The 13,448-nt window shown below is 41.9% G+C and overlaps 1 protein-coding gene across 1 annotated transcript in view; it reads left to right on the forward strand.

The window, feature by feature from the left end:
• The first annotated feature begins 1,978 nt into the window (after positions 1-1,978).
• The window catches only part of myo10l3 (myosin X, like 3), a 53,990-nt gene continuing 42,520 nt past the window's right edge, over positions 1,979-13,448 (forward strand). The window contains exon 1 of the mRNA XM_083922312.1: positions 1,979-2,033. Within this exon, the coding sequence (XP_083778438.1) occupies positions 2,013-2,033 (21 nt within the window). The 5' untranslated portion in view covers positions 1,979-2,012. The remainder of the gene's footprint in view (positions 2,034-13,448) is intronic.

The raw sequence follows: 13,448 nt of genomic DNA on the forward strand, positions 1-13,448 counted from the left end.
ACCACCTAATCCCATTCCTGGGAAGTCCAATAACATTTAAAAAGGAGAAGGACAGTAGTTGAATTGACTCCAAAATTGTTTTATAATAATAGTCAGATGGGACAAGACGCAACAAAGCCACCAGAAGCCGGCTTTGGGAGCTCTACACAACATTATCAAATGAATTTCAGAGACTGAGTTCTGACATGTCACTTTATTAGCTGCCACAAAGTCAACACTGATTACATAACAGACACAACACAGTTTGCCAGTCTGAATCTCTTGCATGACTATTGTATATAGATGAACTTATGTCTGTCTATCTTGTGTTATCCACAGCTCATGAGGCTGATGGCTGATCTTACTGGCATAAGGCCACAGATTAAAACGCTTGTGTTTTTCCTCTCCGTACTGATTGTGCTGTGTAAGCTTAAAAGACAACCAGTAAGATTCCATCTGGTGAGTGAAAGTGTGCGTGATAATATTGAATTTATGTTTAGTTTACCAGCTTGTACACAATCCCAACAATCCCAACAATGCCCCAATGAGATGTTTTGCCTCTATGCAAATACTTTACTCTTTCTGGAGTATTCTGGAGGTAATTATTATCTCAGAAGTGAGAGAACAGAACTTGTAGTACCCCACTAAAGAAATGTAATTCATTTTTTAGATATTATTTTGCCTCAGGTGGCTGGATTTCCAGGTGAATTTTGATATTGGAATCTGAGCTCTCCCTTAACACACACGGTCACGTCACAAACATAAATACGGTTAGTTGGTGCATCATTCGCTTGGGGAAACTAAATACAAATTGCGCAACCAGTCCAGTCTAATTTGCAAAAGAAATGCATGTGTTCAGCCACCTTTAGCCAAGCTTTGATCTCTATTTATTTACACCAACTTAATATCCTTAGCATGCTGCGTTAGTTAGCCAGAATATGTGAGTGATATGAAATGATTTGGGCTGGGTATTTTATTCATTTCATTTTTTAAACTGGGGCCAGTTCCACCTGCGTTTTTGTACTGATACCTAACCCCCCCACCCCCCACCCCACACACCACATTCAGTAAAAAAGCAAAAACATTTTTAAGTTAGTGTTTGGATAAAAAGAAAAATCAGTAATATAACCTTAACTAAAGAAAGTACAGTCTAAAGTGACCTTTGGGGGTTTAAATCAGGATATTTGATCAAAGTCTAAATACAAATCTATTAACAAGCATTTAATGCCATCTCCTTGACAATTTGACACAGCCCTAGTCTAGACCTTGGTAATAGAGACAAGGCCTACAATACCCCAGCCAGTGTCACATCTATTCAGGACGTGCAGCAAAAAAAAATTACTGCACATGTCCTGAGACCCACTTCACTTGGTAAACAATCATTGACTGAAACAAAGCCGACTGGCTCCCCCTGAACTGCCTCTTCCTCTTCCTTCTCAGTTTATTTTTCCCAAAGGAGGAAGTCAAAATAATGATTCTTCTTATCCTCAGTCTGGCACAGGGCATGCATTATGTAGACTACATAGCCTTCTTTTATAACTGGGAGATAATTTAGGATGCAGCAGAAATAGTTATTCATATTGCAACAATCCCTTCCTTTGCACACACATACCTGTCTTAAATATTCCTTAAAACGTGTTTGTCTAAGGGGGAAATGTGCACACCCTTTAAACTCATCAGGCCCTTTGTAGGAATGGACACAAAGAGGGCGTATGCTGAGGGGAGGGTCCCTGGCCCAGCAGGCTCCGCCCCTGTGCATAATGTGCCGGGTTCATTGAAACGACTAGACAGCAGAAACACAGCAGCACCACAGAGGCTTCACGGGACAGTCAACAAACGGAGAAGAAGTCTCGAGTGTCTGAGAATAGGACTGCAAAAATGACTCGAGTCTTTTGAGCAAAGGGGGACGGAAAGAAGAACTTTTATTGATCCCGGCGACGCGGATGGAAATCTTTTGGGAATACGGCTTCCTCTCCTCCTCAACCTTGGTACCCTGAACTCAGACTACAAAGGGACGTGAGCTTTGGCCACAAATGGATACATTCTTTTCAGAGGTTGGTTAAAAATGACTTTTTCCATACAGTAAATGTTAATGCGTTTGCTGTTTACTTTCACCGTGAGTCCTAAATGTAGTTTTGGGACCGCGGCGGTCTTTGTTTTTGTTTGCTGCTATGTTGTGTTGTGTGCTTGCCTGAGCCTGGTTGGTCCAGTTTGAGCCTCTATCAAGTGTTAGATAGCTTATCACCAAAAAGCACCACTTTTTTGGCATTCAGTCTGGTGTGTTTGTAGTCTTTGTGATGCTTTCTCACACATTGATATAATATATCCTACGGTAGGCACAGGGCTGGTCTACAGGATGCAGCTGTAATGGTAACTGTAATACTCCAACAAGGCTAAGCTGCATTTAAGGACACTAGGCTACTGCTGTGCATGAAAAACCAAAAATCTCTTCTTCTCTTCTGTCCAGATAATGTCATTACTAACAAAACAAAGACAGACAGGTCTCATGGGACTCTTTTGTAGTTTTACTCTTATATCAAAGAATCCAGTGCCTGTAAAATTAGTGTGTTCGCATGTAGCCTACGGGAGGCTGGATGTGTAATCTGCAAATCAGAGCAGACACACTCTTACACACACACACACACACACACACACACACACACACACACACACACACACACACAGACACACACACAGACACACACACACACACGTTCTAAAAAAGATATGTAGAGACTGGCTTACGGTCTGCTTTGTCATCCTCCTTCTGACTCAGAGAAGGGCACACTCAGAAACACCAAAGAAAGAGGGAGAGACAGTGTGTGTATATGTGTGTGTGTGTGTGTGTGTGTGTGTGTGTGTTAGTGATGTCAGTCTCCTCCTCTCATAGTCCCTCCACTCACCTCCTGTATCCTCTACCGACAGCATCAGCAGTACTTGACCCTCAGTGATGAGCTGTTGTGACTCAGTGTAGGTAGAGTGTTTCCGTGGTGACCCCTGGATTATGGGGTTTCCATTCTCCCAAAAACTGTACACAGAGTCAGACCTATGGCTTTAAACGTATCTATAAGGACATCAGACTAATTGGAATTCATCCTTTGACATAACTTTGAGGTTCCTGTTTGACCAAAGCTGTATAAAACCTTGAAAAACTTATCACAGTGTTGTCCAACTGTAAGTTTCAGATTCTAGTGGTCTAATGCTAATGTTTCACCATTACAAGCATGAGGAAATGACTGAATTCTTGTCATATTTTGGCAAGAAAGTTGCTAAAGTTGAGTGTTGAGGTATTCTCTTCAAAAAACCATCTGGTTAACTGGATATTGGCTCATGATTTCATTTTATTAGAGTGATATGCTGTGGGGAAGCATATCATATCAGCTCAGGTCAGCACAGAGCATTGTTGTGTCTTATGTCCTGTGTGAAATTTCCCCAAAGATGTTTATTGTAATTCATCCAGAGTTCATTTATGTATTTATTTATTTTGGTAATGAGATTATGTAATAGGTCAATTTTGCTTTTGAGCCTGCGATATAACTTAAAATGCTTCAACTGTGTCTTGAAGGACAGCAATTATTTGGGAGAAACAAAGTTTCAGTTCGTAATTTGTTCAAAATGTGTCAGTGTTTTTTTGACTGGGGATGCCTATTAAAAATCGTTCAACTGACATAAAGCAATCTTTACCTCTGATGCTGATCGTTAATGGGCTGCCACTGTAGAAAAAGCAGCAAAATGTTGTTTCACATTCTTATTATAAGCTGCATTAAAATGAATGAACAAACTGTCCTTGTTTTTTAAATTACTTTCGGGTCACGGAAAGAAATCAGGTTCCTGGACTCGTCAGTGCGACCAGTGTGGATTTAATTAAGCAGCAATTCTGGAAGTGAAGTAAGTCGAGGATTAAACTCAGTAAAAACAAGTGCAGCAGGATACATCTTAGGCATGATTCGTTACTGTGTATCCTGTAAATCAATCAGTCTTGATTTTGACAGCTGACGCGCTGTAGATGTCAACATGTGAATGATATGATCATCATTTACCCTTTGCATATATCTGCATGTTTGAATTTGAAATTAACGCTGACCAGTGTTTATCAAATGTCGGTGTGTCTCATCTCGAGTCAGCTTTCCCATGCACGTCAGCGTTGGTGATGGTGAAGATGGTGACAGGGTTAAGGAGTAATAGGAGTGGCAGGTACAAGGGTGTGTGCTCAGAGGTCTATCCTGAAAGCTCATCCTGTCCAACAGCGTGGCCTGTCCTCACAGGAGCTGACACAACACCGTAAAACCCTCAGCGACACCACTTCGACTCCACGCCCAATTCTTTCCTCTGAATGGATATGATCCACTAAACATGCACAAATACCTGGTGTGTGTTAGAGGTCTTGTCTGAGCCTTCTAACTCCTGCTGGTCAGCTGGATTTCATATGTCAGGATCTCCCTGTCATATATTCCCACATCTGTGTTTAAACATAGAGCCCCTTAGATATTTTATGTCTTTGTTAAGCATCCTGTTGACGAAGTTGAATCCCAGCTATGTGCATTTCTAAACTTGGTCATCAGTTCCTTTATAGCAGCAGCTGCTACACACTGTAAAGCCACATGAGACCCTTTCCGCACCCGTTAACTCCTTCCCTGCATTACACACCAAATTCCTTTCTCTTTAAGATAGTCTGTCAGAGGGAATCCCAGATTCCCAGCCCTGACCCCTTGAAATTCCCGGTCATGGCCAGGCTGTCATCCATGCATTGTAGAGCTGTGGTGACAAGGCTTTAGGTTTCACACCATCATAACCGCCCCGCACACAGAGACGGACACATTCTCCCCATCACATAACATCCCTCACAGCCCTATGCACTGTTTATGTCTAGTTCTGAGGGACCGGAGCCATGCGTTGGCATGCGTGGTAAGTATTCTGTGCTGAAATGGGTAATGTGAGAAAGGCCAACCTGCTCCGGAGGGTGGACTATTTTTTCTACCCAGGGTCTTTTCTACCCAGTTGTCACTTCCTCCAGCTGCCACTTTAGAGAGCTGAAAATTTGAGATCATCGCTCTTCCCTTCTAGCCATGCAGACGGCGGATGGAGTAAGGAAGGAAGTTAAATGAGGATGTAAGGAAGGAAGTAAAGGTACAAAAATGGCTAATGGATCCTGCATTCCTTTGATTTTGTCTGTCCTACTTTGTAATTAAATGGGAAGTGGTTATGGTGTGTGCATTATCGCACCGAACAAGGGGATTTTCAAACAATGCTGCAGACTGTCCCTGATGTTGTGGTGAATTAACAGCGCTGGTCTTTTATGAGCAAACAGAGGGGGGTATTATTAAGGCGGTGGTTTATGTGTGCGTCAACAGCAGTCCTGCAGCTTTGGTACAGTCTGGAGGTCATTTAATCTGTCACAAGAGCACTGGGACTAATTGCCAACAGGCATTGTCTGACCACACACCAAATAACCTGGGTAATCCTTTTTTATAATGACACAGTCGCCCGTAAGGGGAGGAGGTTTAGGTTTGGAAACCACCGCTCATGATGAAAGTTTGGAATTTGTTACATTTTAACATAATATAGTGCTCTAAATTTAAAGTTAAGTCTGCTTTAAAACAAGATCAGCTGTTACTGATAACAGTCTGAGTCCAACCTTCTCACCTCGCTAGCTTGTGTTTGCATTTGTTGTGTCTCTATCAGTAACCTAAACCCCTGTCTATCAGCGAGCTGACCATCACATGTGGAGTTCAGTGCTGTGATAACCTCCTGTTGACACCACGCTGTTGACTTTAGCTTTAACCTGCTACATCACCGAGCGTTTCAGACAAAGCTGCGTGTGTATTTATGGTGATAAAAGGAAAAGAACATCTTTCAACAGTTTGTTCACAAATAAGTAATGCCATGCAGGAGCTTGTGTTCCTGTCTATTAGGTCATGATGATGGACAGTTGCTTTATGAAGTGGCGTGAAAACTTCTTCATGGAGGTGTTCTTCTCTGCTTGTCCACCCGGAAACAGTAACCTCAAAGTTACTGTTTGACATTTTGGGAAATACGCTTTTTTGAATTCTTGCGGAGTGTCAGATGAGAAGACATAGGAGTGGTATCTACTCTCCAACACTCATCCTTCCTGCCCTCCGTGTGTGTGTGTGTGTGTGTGTGCGTCCTTATCATGGCTGTCCTGGGTGTGTCATTCTCTGAAATATAAATCACCTGAGTGTGAATCACTAATTATTTGCCATCTCAACAAAGCTATGATGAAAGAGAACATCCAGACTGTCTGCCAAATCGGTGAATTTGATGAATAAATCATTGTACAGTCATGTAGAGATATGCCTGGACTGGTAAAAGCAGCAGCTTCTGTTAATTGTAAGAACAACAGAGCCATGGAACAGTACAAGTTGCATATTTCTTCAAGGGACTTAAGAGAAACAAATATTTGAGAGGAGGGATCTGTTTAATTTCATTTTAAATCCATTTGTAAACACTTTGGAATAAATTAAAGGAATAAACATTTTGGGAAATATGCTTATTCGCTTTCTGTGAGAGTTAAATGAGAAGGTTGACACTGCTAATGTCTGTAAGGTAAATATCGCTGAGGCCTGGAGTCAGTTAGCTTAGTTTAGCATACAGACTGGAAACAGCTACCTGAGCTCTGTTCAAATACCAACGGCTTTAAAGCTCATTAATTAACGTGCTATGTCTCCTTTGTTTAACTTCTTGCGAAGCTAAGCTAATCGGCTGCCGGCTCCAGCCTCACATTTAGCATACGGATGTAATATCGATCTTCTCATTGAACTAACTTATATCTTCAAATTTTGAATTCTTTTTTTCACATCGCAAATTGTAGAATTGTAGTGCTACCTCTCTGTGTGCAGAGACGTTTTTGAATGATGATGGTGAAGCTCTCTGTGTTTATTATGTTGTCCGGTCTCTACTTCATGTCTCAATAAGACTGTCAATGATGCCGCTGTACATCTCCAGCAGGTGAATCTGGACTCTAAACCAGATCAATCCCGCCACTTCACAAACACAACATTTTTTTTTTACCAGATTAACATGCCGTGTATTTGCGCAGCAGGATTCTTAGGCAAAGAAAATTAAAGTTGCTGTTTATCGCTGCTAACCGGCCTTCACCTTGGCTGCCCTACCTGACAGACACAGTGAGCTGGTAATGAGTCTAGCTTAAATCCTCTCAGTTCAGAGGTCTCGTCTAGCAGCTTAATAACAGCCAACCTGTGATTATTGCTCCCAGGCCAGATGTTGACTTTCCTTTTTTATCCCCCTGTGATTACTGTGCACAGAGGCAGCCTATTATGGGATGGAGAAACTCTACACACTTGCCTGCATATTACAGTGTCCTACATGTGTAAGTTAAACACATTGCGACGACCACAGGGGAGTGTAGCCTAAGGTAAAAAATATTTTTAAAAACTGCAAAATTGTTGACTCCCTCGTGATGAGGTTACTGCCACAGTTGTAATTTCAGGACTAATTGCAGGAGGAACAGCCCGCCAGGCCTAAGTACACATCCCACACTGCATGATTGCCGTGGCCTGGAGAGTAACTGGCACCTTGGTGCCTAAAAGAAGCAAACAGCACAGCATGGCACAATCCACAGTTATGACCTGTTAGCTTTCCCATCCATTCCCAGTCTGTTTTATTAGACATGAGTGTATGTGGTTTGTCCTGAGGTTATTTGTCGGATAGTACACGGAAATACTGAGACACTTATGTGGAGAAATTTTCCGGGATCTCAAGACTCTACATATGTTATTTCTTCCCTCATCCTCAGACAGGATATAAAAATACTCTCCATATTTCCCAGTAAGAGACTTAAGGTAGCAGTTTTTCTTAGTCTTTGTTTAGCAGTTCCTGGACCGAGGCGCTTGAACTTTAAAATGCTGCCCAACTTCAATCGTTTTGGGCAGAGTTACATCATCCTGACCACAAATGGTCGCTCCCTACTTACCATTATAATTTGTCCATATAAATTATGAGCTCTAAATGTGGTGTGTGTGCCTGTGCAGTTTCTGATGCAGCTCCAGATAGGTGGAGACTGCTGCAACAGTATTGGAAGTAGTTGGATTATTTCTATAGTTTTCATCATCATTTCATCTGCTGACTCCTTTTTTGAGTAATTGATAAATCAATTGGTTTATAAAATTTAAAAAAAGAACATTTCCCATTAAATACTCTAACATACAGTCTTCAAATTGCTATTTCTGTCTGACCAGCAGTCCAAAGCTCAAATATATTCAGTTTACTATCACATGAGAAAAGAAGCAAATCCTTGCGATTGAAAAGCTTGAATCCGTGTCTGCTTGTTTGGCAATTTCCTTAACTGAATTGATTAATTGAATATTTAAATAGCTGTTGATTAATTACCTGTCTATCAGTAGATCGACTGACTAAGCATCTTTTAGGTCTGTGTGTGTTTGTAAATGTATGGTTACCAGTCTACAAAAGGATGACAAAGGCCCAGAATACATCCTGGCATTCAAGGTATTTTAAGGTAATTTAAAATTATATTAAACAGGGAAAGACATCACATATTTGACTTTTTTAAAATCATTTTATTCATCGATAATATATGTCAGCACCAACTCATCTACAAAATGTATAAACTGTGTAAGACAGGAGGTTCCCCATGAGTCATAATTGATCAGTCTGTGACAGTGTGAGGTATGAGCGAAGGTCAAAGGCAGCCTAGCGATGGCTCCACTCAACCTAAACAACCATTACCCCTCTGGCCCATGCCCCAGATGACGCACAGTCAAACACACACATGCTCAGTCTCTGACAGTCCTGAATGAGCAGCATTCCTGAAATATCTTTGGGGTTCCTGCTGTGAGACCCGCTAACAGTCCACAGACAGAGTACAGAGAGGCCTAGATAGAGGACAGGCAGGAGGAGGAATGCCAGGTGGCTTTGTAAATATTCAAAGTCAAGAAGCTTAGCTGACAATCCAGTCAAACATACAGTAATCACATCATTTGTTGCCTCTTCGTCCTATCCTGAAACCCATTCTATTTTTAGGGAAAAAAAGTATCATAACCCTGAGCACAGGATCATACTAATACTCTGATCACTCAGCAGCAGTGGTAGGAAAATATGTTCAGTATAGCGATGTAAAGCAGGATGCTGTGCCAGGAGTCTGTGGCAGAGTTTCAAGTGTTCCTCTTCTTCTTTCAGTACCCCTGAAGAAGCAATTTGTTATGCAAATTCTCTTCAGTATACTCATTAACAACATGGCAGATTAGCTACATCAGACACACACAGACAGAGACAGTCAACAGACACACACACACACGCTGCTCATGCACACACACTTAAAACTGCACATATTTGCTTTACTTGCTAGATGAATGTTGCGACTCCTTTTAGTATGTTAATGAAAATAGCGTAAAAGACACAGATGAGAGCAATTCCATTAACCTAGTGACACAGTTGTATTCATAACTTCATCATGCTCAGACCTGCTGCTTTAACAAAAACAGTCTATGAATATGCAAAACAGGTTAACTGGTGAGGCTGCTGCCTCTGGGTTTTAAGTGTGTTTATAGCCTTCTCAGCAGGGGGTTCAAGCAGCTCCTTTGATTCAAGAACAATTGATAAACTGCACCCTTTTTTCCCTCTCACTCTCCCTCCACCACAGACTGGGGGAAGCCCTGCTCCCTGAGGGACTCCTCCTCCTCCATTAGCTAATTTCTGATCAGCTGCTCCCTCCATCATTAATTCATACGTTTTCCAGCACAGATGCTGAAGGTTGCCTTTAATCATCTGATTTATCCCCTCGGTCACACACGCCCTACCCTTCCCTGCTCTCACCCCATCCTGGCTGTGGGCACCAGCAGGCAGATGTTACATTGGCAACAAGGAAACAAAGAAACTGTAAAAGGGGCACTCAGAAGCACACGTGTATTAAATCATTCTTAGTTTTTTAACAGTTACAGGAGCTAGCATGTTGAAGGCTGCATAGACGGCATGCACTGAATCCTTGGAAAGTGAATGCAGGAAATGTTCCTCAATAACTGCTACTGAAGAGCTTTTGAGAATGGCACCCCTGATTGGCCCAGAGGAGCTGCTCAGAAGAACAGTACAAAAATGTATAAGCATATAATATGTACATAACATATGATACCATTTAAGATCAGTTTATTTCCACAGATTAAAAAAAATTTAAGCATCCTGACAAAGACCGAGCTGAGTCAAAATGTTGCTGTAGTAAGATCACAAGTAACTGTCTTTCTTGTGATGTGACATTATATCCAGTAATTTTCTGCTGAGGTTTTGTCGTTTGTAGGACATCCAGATTTTGCCGCACTGGAAAGCTTGTGGTCAAAGACCCGGAGGGACCTTTGCTCAGATTCCCGTCCCAGCTGCAGTCAGCTCATTTGTTTAATCTCGCCAGTTACTTGGCAGATTCCTCCTCATTCCACTCACTCAGTCAGCATGCAGAAAATTTGGTTTTACAATCCCTGAATCCCTGAATTTGGCTAGTCTCCCTTTTGATGGAAAAAGCAATGAACTCCTGCATTGTTACCTGTTGTTTATTCTTCTACATACATTCATGTGGCTTTATTATTCTTTGCATATATCAATTACAACCACATTCAAACGGCTCATTTCTGCCCTGAGACACCAAACCAACATCAGAGAACTAGTGACGAAGAGAGCTGCCTCACATCGCCTGTGACTTACGGCAAAAAGTCACCCTTGATCACACCACAAAGACTACAGCTGATGGGCAACGAGCACATACGGTCTGCACCTGCATGAGAGGAAATACCTCTCCATACCAGCAGGGGTGGTTGTCGATATTCATCATTCAAAAAAGGGAAACTGGATGACCATCGGGATTCAAGACGCTAGTTAGCCAGTGTGCCCGCGATGTTGAAAAAACTAATTCTGTTTACCATGTGAGCAAACAATAACCCAATTATGAACTGTTCCTGCTAAAGAGGTTGACCTGATATGGAAAGTTTTTTTACAATCTCAACCCCTCTTGATGCTGACAAGGGCTGACTAGTGCTGACCAGTGCCAATGGTGCGGGACCCATTGCAAAGACTAGGGCGAACGACATTGACCGACGGCCAACTGTCGGCCTATTGTGTTAGGTCCTTAACCTAAGACTTATTTTACACACAGACACACACGCACGCAACATGCAATGGTGAATAGCTGTTTGACCATCTAAACGCAGGCTGTCCGTCCAGCCAGTGTTCTAGACTGAACATCTGGTGACCCAAGTGAGCTCACAAAGAGTTGGTGACTCGGCCTAATGCCTCTCTGTTGTTATGATAATGCTGTTATGTCCTGGTATTTGTACATGCTGTGCTGGACCATGGTCCTATATATAATCTATCCTGTTCTAAATTAGATACAGGCAGTCATTGAGAACTTTGACTTTATTCAGATCTTAGTAAATACAATTGCAAAACAAATAACCATGAATTAGCACACGAAAGCAAGGAAATTTGAGAGAGACAAGTGAAAGTAGCATCAGCTAGAGTTTCTTTTGGAAGAATACGTCTGGGGTTACGTTTATCTTAGGACAACAAATGAGATGCTTGTCAGAATTCCAGCTGGATGTACTCGTTTCTCAGCCAGATATCAGTCCTGGCCACGAGTCAGCCCAACCTGCAGCACTGCTATCTGCTGGGCCGGTGTTCACTCACCGCTCCTTGAAACCACACTATGATCCAAGAAGCGGGCTTATCATAGCCAGCTGTTTAACCGTGTCCAAGTCAGGATGAGTTAATTAGCTTTCTTTTGTAATGTTTGATCCGATCACCCGATACCCGGCTGCTACACCAGACAGTAGTGAAAGAGCCATGGCACCTTGTACTGTGTATGCCCTTAAATATTTAAGGCGCATTCATTAGCAAATCTCTGAGCTGGATGTCATTATGCGAGCCGCAGAAACTCAAGCCTCCAACTCTGGGATCATATCATTCAGTCCGAGTGGTTTCTGTGTCAAAGAGCATGATGGGACGTCGATGTGCGGCCTGTTTTTGGTGGGTCGGATTACTATTGTCAGCCGGGTTCCGCCTCAGCAGCTCTACACGTGCTCAGTGACATGCAGCATTAAGAATTTTAGCTTGAGCTGGAAATGTCATAGCAACAGTTGAGCTTAGCTTTTTAATGGAGCTGTTAAAACATCTGGTTACCAGAAGCAGTGGGGTTTAACTGGATAATTAAACCCAGTGAAGGCTCTGTTTTATTATAAAATTAACACTGTTCTTTTCTATGATTATTATGCAAGAAGTTGTTGTAGTTGCAGCAGGCGAGTTTAGGGGACTTAACATGAGCTGATACCCGTGTCCTTTTTGCGTCCCAGCTGGCCTTTGTTTGGGATATTTCCGCCTGGTTAACTTCTGAGCCCTCAGTCAGAGGTGGTTGCCTTTGTCCTGACTTAGTGACGGAGCTCCTGAGGATGGAGGAGACAAGGGGGAGGTGTTTTGGTGACACCATCTGTTGCTGAGACAATTCATCTCTATTTTATACCCTCCAGCTTCAGACTCTTGAACACACACACTCACATACAAATGGACAAACACATCTGGTGTTGGCTGCGAGTCACTGGAGAACCAAACACCACTTCTTCTATCAACTGAACTTTTACTGGCTGACAGTCATCCACACAAATCCATGTGTTTATTTAAGACAGAACTAAATGTCCAAATGTTTTCAGGATAGACTGTTTTATATCGTATGTTTCTTCTCCACAGCTAGTGGTCTTTATTGCTGACTCAGGACATTACATGTAGTTTCTGATGACTTTTGCTAAGACAAAGCAATAAATCCTTCCTCATCCTGCGATAGCTTGTGGCAGTGACATACATTTAGAATATATTTTAAAATCTTAGAAATGTGAACTAAAAAGGTAAAGCATGTCAAATTTAGGACCATTTTCTCTTAACATGCAACATCTTAGGGGGTAATGGAAATTAGAGAACATTTGGGTGCCGGAGTTGGTCCTGACTGACTGACTTTCACATTTCTTGTCTAGTCTTTTTTGTTTACTTTTCTCGCATTTCATTTGTTCTAGATTTTTAGAAACAGATACATCTGCAAAATGAAACTAGTACAGCTTTTTGTTAGGCAACTACTGAAGAGGCTGTTTCTGCACAATTTAGATTATAGTGCTAGTGGGCAGTTCTCCAGAGAGCAAGTCACTCTGCACAGACGCTGGTTCAGCAAGCCAAGCCAGAATTGGCATCTTTATAGGCAAGCTTGTTGCTGACTTTTGGTTTACCATATAGTGTTTTACTTATTTAATTAAGCAGATATTATGTGAATTATTATGTGAATTATTAGGTCACTTAACTCCTGAACTGTTTGCAAGGAACATGCTGTGTGGAGGGTTTTTATCTGTCGTTATCCATGAAATTGTTACTTTGTTCATGAGAATGAATAGCTTCCAATAGATAGATAGATAGATTCCAACTCAGCCACTGAATCATTTACCTCTTAGAAAATGGTC

This window comes from Echiichthys vipera (genome assembly GCF_963691815.1).
Source record: "Echiichthys vipera genome assembly, chromosome: 10".
In the NCBI taxonomy this organism is placed as follows: domain Eukaryota; kingdom Metazoa; phylum Chordata; class Actinopteri; order Perciformes; family Trachinidae; genus Echiichthys; species Echiichthys vipera.